This window comes from Ursus arctos, unplaced genomic scaffold (genome assembly GCF_023065955.2).
Source record: "Ursus arctos isolate Adak ecotype North America unplaced genomic scaffold, UrsArc2.0 scaffold_32, whole genome shotgun sequence".
NCBI classification, from domain to species: domain Eukaryota; kingdom Metazoa; phylum Chordata; class Mammalia; order Carnivora; family Ursidae; genus Ursus; species Ursus arctos.
Genome location: NW_026623008.1, coordinates 16,872,892 through 16,891,559, shown reverse-complemented (window position 1 = coordinate 16,891,559; position 18,668 = coordinate 16,872,892). Strand labels below are relative to the sequence as shown.

Here is an 18,668-nt window from a genome sequence, read left to right as displayed (position 1 = left end):
CAAACAAACAACATGATCTAAAGGAATCACCAGGGCGCCTGTGTGGCTCAGTCGGTTGAGTGTCTGCCTTCAGCTTGGGTCATGATCCCCCCTGGGATTGAGCCCCGAGTTGGGCTCCCTGCTCGGTGGGGATCCTGCTTCTCCCTCTCCCTCTGCTACTCCCCCTGCTTGTGTTTGCTTGCTGTCTCTCTCAAATGAAGAAATAAAACCTTAAAAAAATAAAGGAATCACCAGTGGTTATTACCATAACCGTCAATATCATTAGGCATCATAATCCTATTTGTTGAGGGCTTACTGTATGCTGAGGACTGTACCGTGCATTATACCGTCTGAGAACAAGGTGGTATTTGTCTCGGTTTTGAAACGGGGAACTGGAGCTTAGAAAGATTTATAAAGGCTAAGTGAGAGAGCTGCCATTCAAATCCAGACGGGGCATTTCTAGCTGCTGTACCATATTGTGCTTCCTTTTTGTCCATTTACTGCGGAGCAGATGTCTTTCAAGGTCAGTGCAGATAGAGCTTCCGCACCCTTTTTAACAGTTGCATAGTATCCTGTAGCTGGCCGTAGCATAATTTATTTAACTACTTCCTACTGATAGGAAGTAGTAGACAGACATTAGCTTACCTTTCGGTTTTCACTGTTGAAAGATGTGGGAGCAACGTCTATGGGAGAGTCCCCTGCCCTTCCCTGCAGCTCTGCCCGCTCTGTCTCCCACCCCCCATAGCAAGCTGCCAGGCTCACTGCTGACACCCTACAGGCCTAGCCATCACCTCTCTCTGCTGCTCATCTTCAGATCCCCCAAAAAGCATCTGTCGTGACCCCCAGGCCTGGGCCGTAGGGTCAGTCCCCCCCGCCCCCCCAACTCCACTATCCTGTCACAGACTCCCTCTCGGGATATCATAAAGCCTTAGGGAAATGAAAAATTGTCACTTCTAAGAATTTTTTTCTAGAAAACCTACAGAACTGCACTCTAGAGCAGTGGTTCTCGGGGTGATTTTGCACCCTTCCCCTCCTCCCACCCCCGGGAGACATTTCGGGCTGTCACAACAGGGAGATGCTACCGGCACGTCACGGGTAAGGTCAGGGATGCTACTGAACACCCTACGTCCACAGAGCGGCCCCCATATCAGCGTCACCTGGTCGGAGTATCTGTAGGCCCACGGTTGAGAAACTGCTCTGGGGGTCTCCCGGGACAGATCTGCATATAAACATATCCCAGAAGCCTGACCTCAGTGAGGCCTGGGACTTGAAAGCCAGAATGAACTCTGCCTAGGCCCTTGCTTCCCCAGTTTACAGATGGAAAAACTAAGGCCTAGAGGGACCTGTGGTAATAATAGCTGTAGGGTCTTCTGTGTGCTGAGTCTTTTGCATCCTCTGTCTCATCTGGGTACAGATAAGGATCCCCATTTTGCAGATGAGGAGACTGAGGCTCGGAGAGGGGAAGTGGTGTTTGTAATGTATCCCACAGCTATCTTTTCGCTCAGGGCTGGCACCTACTTGAAAGCAAAACTGATAAGCAAGACATCTCCATGGCAGAGGAATTGTGGTTACGTGTGCCCAGCCTCAGATGTGGAAACACTCTCCTGGCTGAGAGTGGGTGGTCTGACGGGCGTGAGTGGGTGGTCTGATGGGATTTCCAGGAAATCATTGGCACACACATCCACCCATCCCCAAAGAGGGAAAACAGCCAATCTTGAGATCTGTGGGGGCAAGGCCCAGCTTACACTTAGCTACAAGCATGGAAGGCACCGTCTTCACTTACAAAGGAAAGAACAAGGGTTTTCTAAGCTTTACGTGGGAAGCTCCGTGGCTCAGAAGCATAAAGGCCCTTCGTGATCCCTTAAGCCACGTGGTCCTAAATCCCTTCCAGCAGAATCATACTGGTCACCCCCACACCCCACCTGGCCCTAATCAAAGCCCATCACTTCCCTGCATAAAAACCCTCCACTCCTTCCCATTGCTCTTGGGAACTCTGACACGATCTGAATCAGGCCCTGCATGATCTGGCCCCTCTGCACCTCACCGGAAACCACTTCCTCTCCACCTCACTCCGGAGCCCTGATGCCTCCTGCCTCCAGCCATCACACGGCCTGATGCTCCCAGCTTCCTCCAGGCAACTTCTCAGATTTCCGATCTCACCTCGTACAGCGCCTTCTGAGCAGCCCCACGAGCTCGGATCCCCATTTTAGTCTTCTGTGGCTCTCTTGGCTGTTCTCCCCACCAGCCTGTGGATTCCTGAATCCGCCTTGTTCACCGTTGTACCCCAGCCCTGCCACGCAGCGTGCACACAGCAGGGCCCCCTCCCTCTCGTGTGCTCGTGGCAGAGAGGAGCACGTAGAGGTGGTGGGGCGTGAAAGGGGCTCTAGCGAGAGTTGTTCAAGCCTCTCTTTCCTTGGGGCCTAGGGCCAGGCTGGAGAAGGAGAGGGACCGGGCCAGGGTGCCAGGAGGGAGCCCCGGGGAGGTGGCCCAGGACACCCAGAGAGAGCGACGTGTCTTCCAGCTGCACATGTGTGAGGTAAGGGTGCTGCAGGGGTGAGGGTGGGGTGGGCTGTGTCTTCCTGTCTTCGTCTCCTGAACCCCCGGGGGGCCCAGTCACAGGTCCTGGCCAAGAAGGCTATCACTGAGGTTCAGTGATGGCCAAGAAGATTAGCCCGGGATGGGGACGGCAGCCCCGTGCCCCAGGAGTCAGCTTCTGCTCACCCCGCCCGCTTGGCCCTGCTCTTTCCCCAGTATCTGCTGAGAGCCGGGGAGAGCCACATGAAGCAGGGGCCCGACTTCCTGCAGAGCCTCATCAAGTTCTTCCACGCCCAGCACAAGTAGGTTTCTCCCCTGTCCCCACCCCCAGCCCACGGCCCGTGCCCCTTAACCCTTCGGGCAGCACAAGACAAGGCCCACCCCCGGGGTCCGGCAGGCCTTCGAGGACTCTGCTTGTCCGTGCCTTGCTGGGAACGTTTCTACGCCACCTCTTTAGTGGGTGCTCACCATGTATCAGGCACTCAGTACTTGACGCGTTTGCTCCCGCTCGATGCCCAGCAACCCATTTTCTCCTCAGAAAACTGAGGCTCAGATTTGCTGACATCACCCAGCTAGTAAGTGGGGTCTGGACCCAGACAACTTTGGCTCCAGAGAAGGGAGAATACTGCCCCCCCAGGTGCCTTGTGATCCTTGGAACACCTTCTCCCACACTCCCCGCTTCTCTCTTTCTCATCTTTCTCATCCCTTGTTTGGCCTCACGCCTCTCAGCTTTTTCCAAGATGGCTGGAAGGCGGCTCAGAGCCTGTCCCCCTTCATCGAGAAGCTGGCAGCCTCCGTGCATGTGGTAAGTGGGGCCTCGGCCTGGGGCCCGTGGTCAAGCCCTGTCTTTCCGGGAGAGTGCGAGGGTGTGGAGGGGCCGGCGCCGGCTCAGCTTGGTCGGGGCCGTGCCCCTGGCCCGTCCCTGGCTGACAGCGAGGTCCTGCTCCCCGTTCCTCAGCTGCGTCAGGCCCAGGAGGAGGAGCTACAGAAGCTGACCCGGCTCCGGGACTCCCTCCGAGGGACCCTGCAGCTCGAGAGCAGAGAGGTCAGCCCCTGAATCATCCCCAAATGAACGCCTTCTCCCAGGGCCCAGCGTGGAGGGAGGGGCAGGAGGAGGGAGACCCCACTTCAAGGGTCCCTTGAGAGGTGTCCCTGAGAGAGACCCCTGCAGAAGGAGGCTCCGCCCACCCAGATGCCCTAAGGTCTCCTTGCATGTCCGGGAACAGGAGAGTCTGAGCCGGAAGAACTCGGGAGGTGGCGGCGGCTACAGCATCCACCAGCACCAAGGCAACAAGCATTTCGGGACAGAGAAGGTGGGCTTTCTCTACAAGAAGAGTGATGGGTAAGTGACTCAGAGAGCTCGAGTAGCTTGCCCAAAGCCACACAGCCAGGAAATGGCCATTGGGGGAGCTGCCCAATGGGATCATTTATGTAGCCTCGGAGGGTTCTGGGACCCTCCACTCTAGCAATGCAAAAGCACCAGAATCCTAGGCATATGAACTCCTGCTAGAAGCCACTGCTTGTTCCTAACTTGAAAAAGATTAAAAGCAGCCGCTAGCACTTACTGAGCACTTACGATGCCCTGGACCATCCCCATGCCCTCACCCTTAACCTCTGTAATATACTGACTATGCCTGGAAATGAAAGTGTTGACTGTGCCTTGCTCCCTGGTGTAAAAAAAATCAGTATGTGAAATGCAAAGGCTCCATGGGATGTGTTCACGTTTCTACTTACTAAGCAGTTTTTATCAGAGAAGAATAACTTTGTTACACTAATTAATATTTACCTCTTACAGAAGTGTTAAGTAGCTTTGGATTATGGGTTTGCTAATTTTATTTTTGGGGTCTCAATATTTATCTTGCTTTATCCTGAGTCATAATGCACCTGTTATGATCAAGAGCCTGGTCCTCCTCTCAGTCTAGGAGTTCCCAAGGTTGGGAGGTGTGTCTCCTTTATCAGACTAGAAGCTCTCAGAGGGCCAGGGTCACATGATCCCCCTCAGAACAAGGATTTCCCCCATCAGACTAGGAGCTACCTCGGGGCATATGTCTCCTCCATCAGAAGGGAGCCCCAGAAAGTGAGGGGTGTAGGGGTCAGGGCATAGAAGAGGTGAAGAGGTGTGGCTGGAGGTCATACAGGTGGGGCTGGGGACCTGGTCCAGGACTCTGTTTTCTGATAGAGGGGAATTAGATGTGAGCCTTGGGTCAGTGTCTCTCTATCCCTCTGGGCTCTAGAATTCGAAGAGTCTGGCAGAAAAGGAAGTGTGGAGTCAAGTATGGCTGCCTGACCATCTCCCACAGCACGGTGAGGCCTGGAGGGGTGGGGGTCTCAGGGCACTATCGATAGGTCCTCTCTTCACTTCTGAACAAACAAGTGTGAAACCCTTCCTCCAGCCCTGGCCCCCAAACCTGGATCCAGGCTGCTGGAGACCCCCTGTGGGAGGAAGGATGGGACTCAAAGCTCCCAACCTAATCTTGGCCCACACTCCATATCCATGAGGTGCTGGGAAAGGGGAGACATGAACCGGAACAGGAGTTTTATGCCCATTTAACAGACTGGGAAAAACGGAGGCCTAAGAGTTTGGGAGACCCAGAGGGTAACGTGTGTCCTCTCTCCCCAAATTCCCACAGATAAACCGGCCCCCAGTGAAACTGACCCTCCTGACATGCCAAGTGAGGCCAAACCCTGAGGAGAAAAAGTGCTTTGACCTGGTGACCCGTGAGTAGTCCCTGTCTCCTCCCCTGCAACTGCCCGGGGCTTCTCTAAGAGACCCGTCAGCTCCCGGGAGGCTCAGTTAGGGGCCTGTGTCCAATCCCATGTGTGTTTACCAAACGGCCAACCCTGCAGGCCTCGGACACCTGAGGCCCTGGACACTCTTTTTAGAGGCTTCACTCCACATCCCATTAAACATGAAAATGCACCCCCGTCCCACATTAAATACGATTAGTTCTGTAAAGTATATTTGAATGGATTTGGGTAATTCGGCTTTCGAAATAAGTATTTCTTTAAAATTTACTCTTCATCCTTTGGAGGCTTTGGTGCCAGGCTTTATGTGGGGGCCAGTGCAGGCTGAGAAAGACCTAGATCTCATCCTCGGGGAGCTCTCTCTGGCAGGGATGTGATGTGGGGACCCAGAACTGTAAGATGATGGGGAGTATCCAGAAGAGAGGTACAGATACAGCACTGTCAAAGAGAAGGGAGGGGAAGGCCTGCCCTGCGGTGGGGAATCAGGAAAGGCTGCTTGGAGGAGAGAGCATTTGAGTGTAGCCTTGAAGGACAGAGAACTCAAGAGTTTGGGAGAGGCCATTTCGGGAGACAGGATTGGCATGATGAAAGGCATGGGAGCAGGAGAGTGGGTCTGACCACGCTGACCAGAGTACAGAGTTCGCAGAGGAGAGCCATGGGAGATGAGGCCTGGGAATGCCTCTTCAAGGTTTGGACCTTATTTCCTGGCAATAGGGAGCCACAGTGGGTTCTGGAGGGCGGGGGTGGCCTGATCAGATCAGAACCTTGGGCACAACAATCTGGCAGCTGGTACAGGTTGGGGGAAAAGGGGGAGTTGGGGAGCAGGGAGACCAGACAGGAGGTTGAGGGCCCATGTGGGTGGTGGCACTAGGCTCAGAGGATACCCTGCCTCTGAGCTGGGTGGGGTCCTATGCTCTGGGAGACCTCCCCAGACCCTGGAACACAGGGGCCTTGGTGGGATCCTCCTTTGGAGGTGACTTCTGAGAAACTGCCCGTGCTGCCAGCACTACCCTGCCTGCCATTACCCTCCCCACTGCCAGGTGGGCGGAGCCTGGCTGCACAGGGACAAAGCTCCACCTGGACCCCGCGGTTTGGGTGCGGGCTCCTTGGATTTCTGTGGGCTCGACATACCCCCCTCTCCCCGCAGACAACAGGACGTACCACTTCCAGGCAGAGGATGAACATGAGTGTGAGGCGTGAGTGACCCCCCCCCCCACAGCCAGCCTGGGGGTGGGGTCAGGGGAGCCTTATCTACCTCCCAGCCTCGGGGGACCCCACCCCTGCGGGTATCACTCCCATGCCACCCTGCACCGTCTCTGTAGGTGGGTGTCAGTGCTACAGAACAGCAAGGATGAGGCCTTGAGCAGTGCCTTCCTCGCGGAGCCCAGCGGGGGCGGCCCGGGGCCCTGGGGGGGCGCCGGGCTGGACGGGGAGCCCCAGGACCTCACGAAGCTGCTCATCGCCGAGGTGAAGAGCAGGCCCGGGAACGGCCAGTGCTGCGACTGCGGGGCTGCAGGTGGGCCGGCGGGGCGGGGAGGGAGGAGGGAGGTGGCAGTGGAGGGGACGGGCCCGCACCTGCAGGCACGAGCCGCTCTCCCTTGCAGACCCCACGTGGCTCAGCACCAACCTGGGCGTGCTCACCTGCATCCAGTGCTCCGGCGTCCACCGCGAGCTGGGCGTGCGCTTCTCGCGCATGCAGTCCCTCACCTTGGACCTGCTGGGCCCCTCTGAGCTGTTGGTGAGGGCGGGGCGGGGCCAGAGGCGGGGTTGGGGCGGGGCTTCGTCGGGGCGGGGCTTGGGCCGACTCGCTCGGCCAAAGGGTTGTGGGATCGGGTGGGCCGGGGCGAGGTGGGGCAGGATCCTGGAGATCCGGAAAGGGGAGGGTCGGAGTCGGGCCTCTGGAGGCTCGGTCCTCCAGGGGGCGCTGTCCTAAGCACCGGTCTTACTCCACCGCTGTCCTGCGACCCCAGCTGGCCTTGAACATCGGAAACACGCGCTTCAATGAGGTCATGGAGGCCCAGCTGCCCTCACATGGCGGCCCTAAACCTTCAGCTGAGAGTGACATGTAAGGGCATTCTCAGACGGGGGTCGGAGGGTGCGTCCTGGCTGGGGATTCTGCTTCCCCAGCTCCCATAGTCTCAGGAGGATCTTGGACCAGAAGTCCGGGAAGGGAGCCGCGGATCTGGAAGAGTCCAGGACCTGGTTCGCGGGAAGGGAGATCCGTAGCTCCTGTGGGGTGGTTCCAGGGGTCAGCGGGGTGGAAGCGGCCCTTGCTCCGAGACTGTGCTTGACTTCGGCAGGAGCACGCGCAGGGACTACATCGTGGCGAAGTATGTGGAACACAGGTTTGCCCGCCGGTCCACACCCGAGCCTCAGAGACTCCGGGCGGCCATCTGCAACCGGGACCTCCTGTCAGTACTGGAGGCCTTTGCTAACGGGCAGGACTTTGGACAGCTGCTGCCTGGGCCGGAGGGGCAGGTGAGGACCACCTCCAAGAGCCACTTAGGCCCCACCCGCTCTCACATACTCCCCAGTCCTTCTCCGGGACTAGCTGTCACTCCCCTCTACCCCACCTCTGACATCTTCTCCGATCCCACCCGTCGGAGGGGTAAATGGGACCGAGGGCTTCAGTCAGGCGGACCTGGGCCAGAGTCGTGGCTCTGCCTTTTCCTAACTGCGCGACCTAGAGCGGGTTATTTAACTTCTCTGAGTCTCCGTTTCTCATCTGTGAAATGAGTGGATGATAGCACCCCCAGGGTTGAAGTGAGAATGAAGTCATGCATATAAAGGCCCAAGCACATAATATGTGTACAAGAAATGTTAGTATCTTTCCTTTTTCTTGACGAGCCTTGGACATGGGTAAGGGTGAGTCAGATTAGATCAGGGAAGGCTATTGCGTTGGTGGTTCTGGTAGCAAACATCACATGAGCCAGGGGGGTGGGAGGGGAAGGGTATCAGAGACATTCGAAAGGTTAAATTGACAGGAGCTTCTGACTGTACATGAAAAATGGATGTCATGTCTTTGAACTGACTGATACCTTGGTGGGGCCGTCCAGTGGGCAAGAGGGTGCAGCACTTAGGTGAGGTAAGAATTTGGAACAGCCTGCAGGTTCGCTGAGCTCTTGGGGGGGCCAGTGAAGGAGAGGAGCAGAGAGAGAAAGCCTGGGGCTAAGAACCAAGTTTGGGAAGCACTGGGGACAAGAGGAGGCAGAGCCACGGAAGGAAGCATGAAGGAATGGTCTCTCGCCCTCCTGCCAAACATGAGGCTCCCTCCCTGCGGTCTCCTCTCTCAGGGTTCTGACAGCTTTCTATCTGGAGGTGTCGGGGGCAGCAAGAGTTCGAGAGGGTGATACCGGGTTGGGGGCAGGTGAACTGGGGGAAACTCAGAGGTGTGGACGTGTACTCAGGTGCCTGGAGAGCTCGCCCTGCACTTGGCCATCAGAGTCGCCAGCCCCGCCTCCTTGCCCCTGGTGGACTTCATCATCCAGAATGGGTGAGAACCTCCCTGCCCATCTGCCCACCTCCTCGTCCTCCTCCACCCCCTCCCCGTTCCTTTCTCTTCTCCACAGTCCTTCCCCCTCCCTCTTTTTCTCCCTTTGACCCCTTCCCCTGTCTGTTCCTCCCTGACCCCCCCCTTCCTTCCTCCCTGACCCCCCCCCCCCCAGAGGTCACCTGGACACCAAGGCTGCTGACGGAAACAGCGCTCTGCACTGGGCTGCTCTCTACAACCAAGCTGACTGCCTCAAGCTGCTGCTGAAAGGGAGAGCTTCGACTGGCACAGGTGGGGCTCCCAGCACTTCCCCCAGCCAACTTCTGTTCCTTACTACCCCTCCTGTGGAACTTCCTGCCTTCTGCCCAGACCGAGAGCGCTGGTAACAAGCATGGACTTTGCAGACAGACTGGGGTTCTAATCCTGGCTTGCCTCTGACCACCTCGGTGACCTTGGGATTTGTCCATTCATCTCTTGAACCTCAACTTCCTCATGTGTAAAATGGGTATAATACCACTGACCTAGTAGGCCTGCGAAGAAGATAAAATGATGTTTCTGGAAGTACTTAACCAAATAAATACTAGCTGAACTCAAATAATAGTGATTATGATAGCCACTCTTTACTGGCATAGCAACACCTCAGAACAACCTCATCAGAAAATTACGAGTATTATACTCATTTTATAGATAAGAAAATCAAGGCCCAGGGAGGCTAAGTAACTTGCCCAAGATCACACAGCCAGGAAGTAGCAGAGCCAAGATTCAAACACAATCTGATTCCAGAGGCCCATCGTAACCTCTAAACTATAATGCCTTTTGACCTTGACCATGACCCTTGACTTTGCCCCTCACAGTGAACGAGGCAGGAGAGACAGCTCTGGACATAGCCAGGAAGAAGCAGCACAAGGAGTGTGAGGAGCTGGTGAGGTCTAGGAAAGGAGGGGAAGCCCCTGACCCTTTCTGTCTCTCTGCTGAGCCCCTGACCCTCTGAACTGCCAGGACTTTGTTATTGGCAGCTGGAGCAGGCCCAGGCCGGGACCCTTGCCTTCCCCCTGCACGTGGACTACAACTGGGGAATCTCCACTGAGCCTGGCTCTGACAGTGAGGAGGACGAGGAAGAGAAGGTGCGTCCCCGCCCCGTCTCGTCTCTTGGACCTCTGTGAGACAGCAGATGGAAAGAGCCCGACTTGGCCTGGTGGGGAGAGGGGCAGGGCTGACCTGGAGGAACCCGACTATCCTTTCTCCCATACTTTTGCCCCCGCAGCGCTCCCCTCTGAAGCCCCCAGCCCAGGCCCGCTGGGCCAGCGGGAGGGTTGACCTCAGCAACAAAACCTATGAGACCATCGCCAGCCTGGGATCAGCTGCCCCTCAGAGCCAGAATGAGGCCTGCCCCCCACCCTTGCCGGTCAAAAACCCTTCTCGGACCGTGGTCCAAGGGCGTGCAGGACATGCCAGTGGAGGTACGGCTGCCCACAAAAATGCTCGTCGTACCGTTCACGGAGGGTCTCCTGTGTGCCGGCGCGGCGCTAAGGCTGCGCGCGTTAGTCCACGCCACCCTCCCGCCCTCGCAGTCAGTTGTCAGGTGGAGGTTATCATCTCCCCCTTTCAGGTAAAGGAACAGAGATGTTAAGTAATGTGTCCGAGATCCCACAGCTAATAAGTCCCCGATGTGGGATCCAAACCCAGGTCTGTCTTCTTCCAAATTCCTCGGTGCTTCACTTAAAAAGGGAAAGAAACATTTATTGGCCGTCCACTTTGTCTCCTGTATTTTGGGGGCTACCGAGACACAGTCTAGTGGGGGAGATAAAAGCCCGAATGCAATTCATTACAATATTAGACGCAATGGTATAGAATGTAAATTACCCCCTCCCCCCACAAAAATGTCAATATCAAAAGCACTCGAATTTGAGTGTTCTGTTGACAGTATTTCAGCTCCTGGCTGGTCTCAAGAACTGTTTGTTCAATGAGTGAAGAGGCTTGTTCTGAGAGCTCAGGGGAGGGGTGGTTGAGGAAGGCGTCCTGTCGCGGTAGCATCTGAGCTGAGCCTGAGGGATGAGCAGAGGAGTCCAGACCGAGGAGCAAGGGGAGCAGAAGCAGAACAGTGCGTCAGCGTGGCCTAGCTGTCATAGCCAATGAGACCCAAGCATGGTGGGGAGAAGTTGGAGGGGAACACCAGACAGGTGGGTGGCGTGGGGAGTGGGGGCAGCCGTGATAGGCCCGAGAGGCCAAGGACTCTTGAAATTGAGAACAGAGTAAGAGATAAAGACGGGTGTTATCACTTCTGATTCCAGATCGTTCTGAAGTCCCCAGCCTGAGCTCAGAGCCCTCCGCAGCCCCTGAGAGCCTAGGCAGTCCAGCCTCCACCCCATCCAGCCTCATGAGCCCTGTGGACGCTGCGGGTCCCACCCAAACCCCGCCCAGCTCTGAGGAGGGCCCCTCCCGACCCAGCCTGCCATCTGGAACCACCCCTGCGGAGACGTACCCCCCGGTCAGGTTCAGGTAAGAGCCCAGCTATGCAGCTGAGCAAGTTTCCCGACCCCTCTGTACATCATTTATTTCCTCACCTGTCACTGGTGCCTCCGTGAAGACTGGGACACCTCCCAGCTCTGAGACCCATGACTAACGCGATATGCTAGCCCTTGAGTGGAGGGTGAGTGGACCCTTCGCCCTTCAGACACCTGCCCCGAGACCCGCCTGGAGAGCTGGGAGGAGCCTGGGGCCCAGACTGCTGTAGATGGAGTAGAGAAGGCTGAGTCCCGCCGTGTGGCTCTTTCTAGAGGTTCTAGTGGGATCTCTGCTGTGTCCCATCTCCAACCCACGATCCAGTCCTTCCTTCCCCGCAAACAACCCTTTCAGGTTGGAGTCTGGGGAGTAGGTGCAGGAAAGCTCCAGTTCCAGGCCTGTGATGGCCCCAGCCTGGGGGCCCTGGAGGACTCTCTACCCACCTGTCTTGGGCCCCAGTCTGTACCTGAGTGCTTTCTCCCCCACTCTAAGGGGCTCTCGGCATGAGGTCACCTTGGCCTTTCCCTGCCTTCCAGCTCCGAGAGCACTCGCTCCTATCGGCGGGGTGGACTGGAGCCTGGAAGACTGTCCCTCAGCCAGGCAGCGTCTGCCCACAAGGAACATGCTGGTATGATCTCTGGGACTGTGGTTTGAGGGGCGGGGGCAGGACACCTGGGAGGCAGCGTGGGTCAACAGTACATGGTTGGGGTGGAGTCCTGGGGACCTCTGCCCATGACCGGAGTACGTAGGAGGCCGGGTGGCCACAGTTTACCCCTGGTGCGCCCGCTTCCCACTTCAGCCCGGGACGTATGAAGCTGGGGAGGGCCCAGGTCTTGCGGGATGGCAGAGGTGATGAGGCCCGAGCTGTGGCTTCTCTCCAGGGGTGGATGAGCAGACCTGGGTCAGCCAGGCTGGTGGCCCACTTCCCTGTAGTGAGGCAGGATTAGGGCGGTCGTACAGCGGCCCTTGGTTTGCCTGACTGTCCCCTCGTGTAGGAGTCTCCTGGAATCCACTCAGACTGCCAGCTCCCAGGCAGAGGTGCATGTGACAGGGACACGGCAAGAGCTGTCACCCTGAATCCGGCTTCTCCCTGCTGAATCACGAAGCCTCTCACAGTTACCCATAGTTAGTTGGGGAACCTGGGAGTGGGCACAGGACAGGGCCAGTTGGCTGAGCACAAAACCACGTTTCTTGTTCCCCTGGGGATCCCTCGGGGGTGGCAGTGGTTGTCTGTGCTGGGAGTGGGAGACAGCAGGGGCAGGAGCTGGGTCTCTCTGAAGAATCATCATCCTCAGTCCGTTAAAGTCAGGCTGTCACCCAGCATTTAGCAGATACCTGTTGTTGAGACGTGTGTGATGAGAAGAGCTTGGGCTGTAGGATGTGGAGGACTTGGAAAAGTGGCTTTGCTTCTTCAAGCCTTGGTTTGTTGTCTGTTAAATGGGGGATAATGTCATCTATCCGTGCTAGGACAGTGGTGGAACAGAGGGAGAGAAACAGTTGGTATATAATACAGGTACTTAGAACATGGCAATTTTCATTCTTCTCTCCCCAGGTTGGCTTCACTGAGGAGAGGGCTCCAGGACAGGGGTTCTCCTGGAAGATCTGTGCAGCCTTTGCGAGGCTAGCTCCTTGCATGCCTGAACTCGCCCCATGTTGGACCCCAATGTTCAGAGCTAGGACTTGAGCCCGCAAGACTGGGGAGCTGAGGTGTCCGTTCCCTTGGGTCTTGCTCTGTCTGTCCCTTGTGCCTCTGTGGCTGGCCTTCCTCCCTGCCGTGGGCCTGTGCCCCCTCCAAGGATACGGGCCCCTTCCATGTTAGGGCTAATGGCAATTCCTTCCCCTCTGTCCCATCACCGCCCATGGAGCCCTATGGCTGGGTCTGAGAACTCATGAGCTAGCTTTAGCTGCAGAACCCTCAATCTCTCACCAGACCAGAATGTTTCTTCCATCAGCCTGGGGGCTCCCTAAGAGTAGGACCAGCCCACCTCCATCTTCCAGACCAGAGATTCTGCCAGCCAAGGGGCTGTCTTCTCGGACATTCACTGGTCTAGTATTCCTTTACTGAGTTCCTCTCTATGTCCAGATGCCACATGAGTAAGACAAGGGTCTCGCAGATGTGGTCCCTTGCTGGGACGCTGATCCCAAAGGCTGGGCTTGGGAATGGGCAGGGGTAGATTCCAGGGGATGGTCCTGGGCCCATCAGCTGCCTTACCCCGATGGGACACTGCGTTGTCTACAGCTCGCATCCATTCTGGTTGGCCAGCGCTCATGCGGTACTGGCTGTTAAGTAAATACTCACTAGCACTCCTTTCGAGGGACAGCACAGCCCTCCCGGGGACCTGCTCTATTCCCCAGCCAGGAAGTAGACTAGGAGTAACCCCCGTTTGCCTACTCTCCTTGATGTAACAGGAAAGAAAGGTCTGGGATGATTGACCTTCCCTTCTCCTTTTTCTTTGGTCAACTCAGGAGCCTTCCAGTCTTGGGGGTGGAAAGAGCTAAGAAAGGAGGAAGGGGAATAATAGGAACGGGAAGGCAGGGGCTAAAGGTTCTGCTTCCCAGTCCCAGAAGTGCCACCGTGACTTTCAGCCCCATATTAGAGAACAGGTACAGCTAAGCCATCATCAATCTCTAACACAGTTTTATGGGCACCGGGCGCTGGGCCCTGGCAGGGATGGACCAGGCCAGACAGGAGAGGCCGGAGGGTGCCAATGGCCAACGAAGCAGTCTGGCTCGGGAGGCTGGGCTGTTTACCCTGGAGGCCTGACTGGTCTGGGATCCTACAGGAATGGGGTTGTCTTCTGGGCCTCCAGCGTCTGGTTTTATTCATCTCAGACTTGTTATCTCACTCATCTCTAATAAAAGATTTTTTTGGATAAGATTCCAGTGGTTTCATTTGTGGGATCTGAAGAATAGGGAAGGGGTGGAAATCCTGGGGCCTGGAATTCTTTCTCTGGACCTGCTAAGGAAGATGCCTGGTTTGAAGCAGCGCAAACAGAGGTTTGCAACCAGGGCGGTGTCACCCCAGGGGATGTTTGGCAATGTAGACTTTTTTTGACTGTTCCAACTGGAGGGTGCTACTGGCATCTAGCGGCTAAAGGTCAGGGACACCATCCTCCAGTTCACAGGTCAGCCCCCACAACAACGCATCAGCCCGGCCTGAATGTCCAGAATGTTAATGTCCAGGTTCAGAAACACCGGTGCCACGGAAGTTTTGGCTGGAGGAGCCGGGAGCCCAGCAGTTGAAGTCGGCCACAGTCCTTGTCTCAGTTTGAGGTCGGTCCCCTGAGACAAAGACTTGGGGGCACATAGTTTATAATTTGCAAGGTGATCCCAGGAAATGTAATGAGGAAGTAGGGAGTGGAACAGTGGGTCAAAAAGCAATACGGGGTGTGTTAACGAGGGGCTACCCCCGTGCAGTAGGGCTTATCTTAGGGAACCTTTGAGAGACTCTTGATTAGAACATGTCTTTGGGGGGTGCCTGGCTGGCTCAGTCGGTTAAGCATCTGCCTTCAGCTCAGGTCATGATCCCAGAGTCCGGGTTCAAGCCCCGCATCGGGCTCCCTGCTCAGCAGGGAGTCTCCTCTCTCTGCCCTTCACCCTGCTTGTGCCCTCTCTCGCTCGCGCTCTCTCTCTCAAATAAATAAATAAAATCTTAAAAAAAAAAAAAAAAGTTCTTTGGGGCACCTGGCTGGCTCAGTTGGTAGAGCATGCCCCTCTTGATCTTGGGGTCACGAGTTGGAGCCCCACGTTGGGCGTAGAAATTGCTTTAAAAAAATTAAAAAGAACGTGTTTCTGAGTTGTCCCACCGAAAGTGAAAAAATTGGTGTGTTTACCACCAATTCTGGTTTCTCACTGGCTGAGGGTCCTTCCTGCAGATGTCAATTCCCAAGCACCCCCAGCCTGCTCTGAAGCCCTCATTCCGAGCTGTGGGCAGGTGTTGGAAGTACGTCCAGGCACGGCCTGCTGTGATGGCCAAGTGAGGACGGGTAGACAGAGGGACTACAGTGGGTACCAACAGCGTCTGATACGGTTGAGCAGTGCGACTCTGGGCTTCTCTGAGCCTCAGTCTTCCCATCTGTACAATGAGGAGATTGGACTTGATGTTTTCTTAGGGTCCTTTAAGCCCCAATGACGCAGGCATCTTGGCTTCTGTTGATGTCATACAACTCAGGCTGAGAACTGTGGGGAACTTGGAGGAAAATCAACTCTCCTTTTTTTTCTTTTTCTTTTTTTTAAAAGGCGATTTTGGGATGCCTGGCTGGTTCAGTCAGTGGAGTGTTTGACTCTTGATCTCGGGGCTGTAAGTTCGAACCCCACATCGGGTGTGGAGGTTACTTGAAAATAAAATCTTAAAAAAAAAAAAAAGGCAATCCTGAGTAACTTCAGACAGCTGTCCCTTCAACCCAGAGGTTGCTTGGGAGTTGGCCAAGAGACCTCCCCACATCCCAAAATGATAAAGTCTAACCTCCTAAAAGTGGCCCATAATGCTGGCGTGGTTAGACCACACTCACCTCCGGCTTTCTGCCCTGTCTCCCCCCAAACCAGCCTCTATGCTACAGCCCCACAATATTTCAGTTCTTCCAACCCTGACATCAAGCACACTCCCATCCCTAAGCTTTGCACATTCAGGACTCCAGGAGGACTGTCTTGTTCCTCTCTGGATGCCCAGGGCTAGAACCGCCTGGCACATAGTAGGTGTTCAATAAATATATGTTGAATGAATGAATGATTGTTTCTTCATCTCTCATGTGAACACTCCCTTCCTGCCCCCATCTCCCACCCTTGCACTTCTGCCCCAAAGTTTTTTTTTTTTTAAGATTTTATTTATTTATACAGAGATAGAGACAGCCAGCGAGAGAGGGAACACAAGCAGGGGGAGTGGGAGAGGAAGAAGCAGGCTCATATCGGAGGAGCCTGATGTGGGGCTCGATCCCAGAACGCTGGAATCACGCTCTGAGCCGAAGGCAGATGCTTAACCGCTGTGCCACCCAGGCGCCCCTGCCCCAAAGTTTAAACTTCATTTCTTCAGAGCAGATGACCCCTCCACTGGAGCAGATCCCCTCAAATGTGTCCTTAAAGTGCCCTCACTTCTTCCTGACCCTCCCCCCAGTTGTGATAACACAGAATTGACTGCATCCAAATTTGCTTAGGCTTTCTCTCGTCCATAGACTGCATCTCAAGCTTGCTGGGACCCCTCTGTGTTGTCACTTGGAGACTCAAAATGCATTTGTTGAATGAAAGAAAAACCCACCCTTTCCTACCACAGTCCCAGGTCACTCAGCAGCAGAGGAGTCGTGACCCAGGCTGCAGTGGGGTTCTCTAAAGTTCTCTCAAGCGAGTCTGGAGATGTCGCTGAACACCTGGAGCCATCGTGCCCCACCCTGGACACAGCATTGACCACTTTTCATGCTTCCCCTCCAGGTCCCTAAGCCCCTCTTCCAGCAAAAGGATAATTTTGCGCTAATTAAGCTCACTAGTTTAGGACTCTTCCCGGGTCCGCTGGGTACACTTGGAAGGTCCTTCCACGGGAACACAGATGTGTGCACAGCTTTGGGGGCACAATTCTCTTTTCTTCCTTTCACCTGAGAAGAGCCTTGCAGACCCAATCCCAATGAGGAAGCAGTGGCCTGACCTGAATAAATTAGGGGCATCCATGCACCTGGGTCAGTATTTCTCAAAGTTTGTTGCACCTAAGAATCCCCCAAACCCTCACGACTGAGAGAGCAGTCCTGGGGCAGCCCCCCCTGCTGCACTCGGGGGAGCTTGTTAGAAACGCAAACCTCACTACGGCAAACGAAACAGATGGAACTGGAGGGCCTGGATACACGCGTGTACACAGGCCGTGGCCCGAAGGAGCGAACACCGGCAGCGCAGAGCTGGATTTGACCACCGCGCAAGAAACACGATCCGAGTGCCCCAAGTTGCCTGCACTTAGGCGCAGGCACGGAGCTAGGGCCGCCCGCTTGGAGCTGCGACGACCCTGCAGGGACGCGGGAGCCAGGACTCCTCCCCGAGCGCTGGGGCACCCTCGGGCTCTCGTGTCCGGGGACCACGGGCTCCCCACTTGCCAAATCTCCCTTTGGCAGAAGGGCCGAGGTGCAGGGCCCTCTCTCGCAGCCTCGTCCCTCTCGGGAGGCCAGGCCCGCCAGCGCGGGCAAACTTTGCCCGGGCGAGTCCTTGAAGTCTATATTTAGTGCACGTCACCCCTCCCCCCTGCGGTTGCGAGGCGGGCGGGCCGAGGGGGGTGTGGGGAGGGGAGAGCCCCGCCCCCGCAGGCGTGTGTGTCGTGTGGGTTTGGGGCCCGCGCCTTCGCGCGCCCTCCGCCTTTGCGCCTCCGGCAGCCCCGGCGCCCCTCGCCGGCCGGGCGTCGCGCGCCAACATGGGCCGGGAAGCGGAGCTGCTGCGGATCGCCAGAAAGCTCGAGAAGATGGTGGCCAGGAAGAACACGGTGAGGCTGCAGGGTTCGGGCCACCCCCCGCCCCCGGGAGGCGCGGCGCGTGCGAGCCGGGAGTCCCGGGGGCGCGTGCTGGCCCGGCGCCCGGGAGGCGCGTGCGGGACGCCGGGGCCCGAGGGAGGCGCGGCTGGCGCACGACGCAGCGCCCCTTGGGGACTGCTGGGATCCACGGGGTGGGCGTGTGCAGGGCCCAGGGCGCTGGGCAGGGTCGTGCGGGCCCCACAGACGAGGCTTGTGCACACCCTTCTGGACTAGTGGGGTTCGGGGGCCCTGGGTAGCTTGAGCCGGGCCCGGGAAGGCGAGTGAAGACATCGGGACCTGGAAAGGGACTTTCGGAGTCCGGGGACTCAAGGCGTGTGCAAAGTCTGGGGAGTGGCGGCGACAGCGGGGCGGGAGAGAAGGAGGAACGGCGGGGGTTGAGGGGGGTGGATTACAAAACCCTGGGTAGACCGAGAACGGGCAAAGCAACTTGAGCTGATGTGGGGTGCTGAGCCGCCTCTATCCCTCAGCCCGGTAGTGGTTCTGGGGTGGAGCCGCAAGGGACCGCGGATCCCACAACCTCACAGCTTGCGGGCGCCAGGAGCGGTTCTACTTGCAACTTTCCCTTAACTTGGCCGCAGGGTGGGGCCCGGGCGGGCGGGGGCCGAACAGGTGCCCGGCAGCTACGGGCCCCCTCGGAGACAGCGGGGCGGGGGAAATGGGGACGGGCTGTAGGCCTGGGCTGGGGAGGGGGGGCCAGCCCAGAGGAGAATCCAGACTGACGGCCCTACCTGCGGGGCCCTGGACTCTCACGCCGACTTGAAGTTAATGTTTGATCCTCACCGTGATCTTTGCCTCAAGCTGGCGGCCACCGTGTTGCCTGGCCAGAGCAAACTTGGCCTTGGGTCTGGGAGGGCCTGGGCACACCCGGAGAGGGAGGAGAGGAGAGCGTAGCCCTTGAGACTGTCCCCTCACCTCACCCGG

The 18,668-nt window shown here is 56.8% G+C and overlaps 2 protein-coding genes across 2 annotated transcripts in view; both read left to right on the top strand.

The window, feature by feature from the left end:
- ASAP3 (ArfGAP with SH3 domain, ankyrin repeat and PH domain 3) overlaps window positions 1-14,129 on the top strand; it is a 47,048-nt gene extending 32,919 nt beyond the window's left edge. Inside the window, 21 exon segments of the mRNA XM_026517075.4 lie at window positions 2,404-2,515; window positions 2,731-2,816; window positions 3,244-3,319; window positions 3,473-3,559; window positions 3,741-3,856; window positions 4,749-4,818; window positions 5,145-5,232; window positions 6,407-6,455; window positions 6,582-6,775; window positions 6,864-6,997; window positions 7,230-7,324; window positions 7,560-7,737; window positions 8,667-8,752; window positions 8,925-9,040; window positions 9,604-9,671; window positions 9,766-9,873; window positions 10,014-10,209; window positions 11,041-11,248; window positions 11,788-11,830; window positions 11,832-11,879; window positions 12,804-14,129. Coding sequence (XP_026372860.2) covers window positions 2,404-2,515; window positions 2,731-2,816; window positions 3,244-3,319; window positions 3,473-3,559; window positions 3,741-3,856; window positions 4,749-4,818; window positions 5,145-5,232; window positions 6,407-6,455; window positions 6,582-6,775; window positions 6,864-6,997; window positions 7,230-7,324; window positions 7,560-7,737; window positions 8,667-8,752; window positions 8,925-9,040; window positions 9,604-9,671; window positions 9,766-9,873; window positions 10,014-10,209; window positions 11,041-11,248; window positions 11,788-11,830; window positions 11,832-11,879; window positions 12,804-12,935 — 2,290 coding nt within the window. The 3' untranslated portion in view covers window positions 12,936-14,129.
- A 3,342-nt stretch (window positions 14,130-17,471) lies between these two features.
- Window positions 17,472-18,668, top strand: part of TCEA3 (transcription elongation factor A3) — a 37,224-nt gene continuing 36,027 nt past the window's right edge. Inside the window, exon 1 of the mRNA XM_057305103.1 lies at window positions 17,472-17,699. Within this exon, the coding sequence (XP_057161086.1) occupies window positions 17,631-17,699 (69 nt within the window). The 5' untranslated portion in view covers window positions 17,472-17,630. The remainder of the gene's footprint in view (window positions 17,700-18,668) is intronic.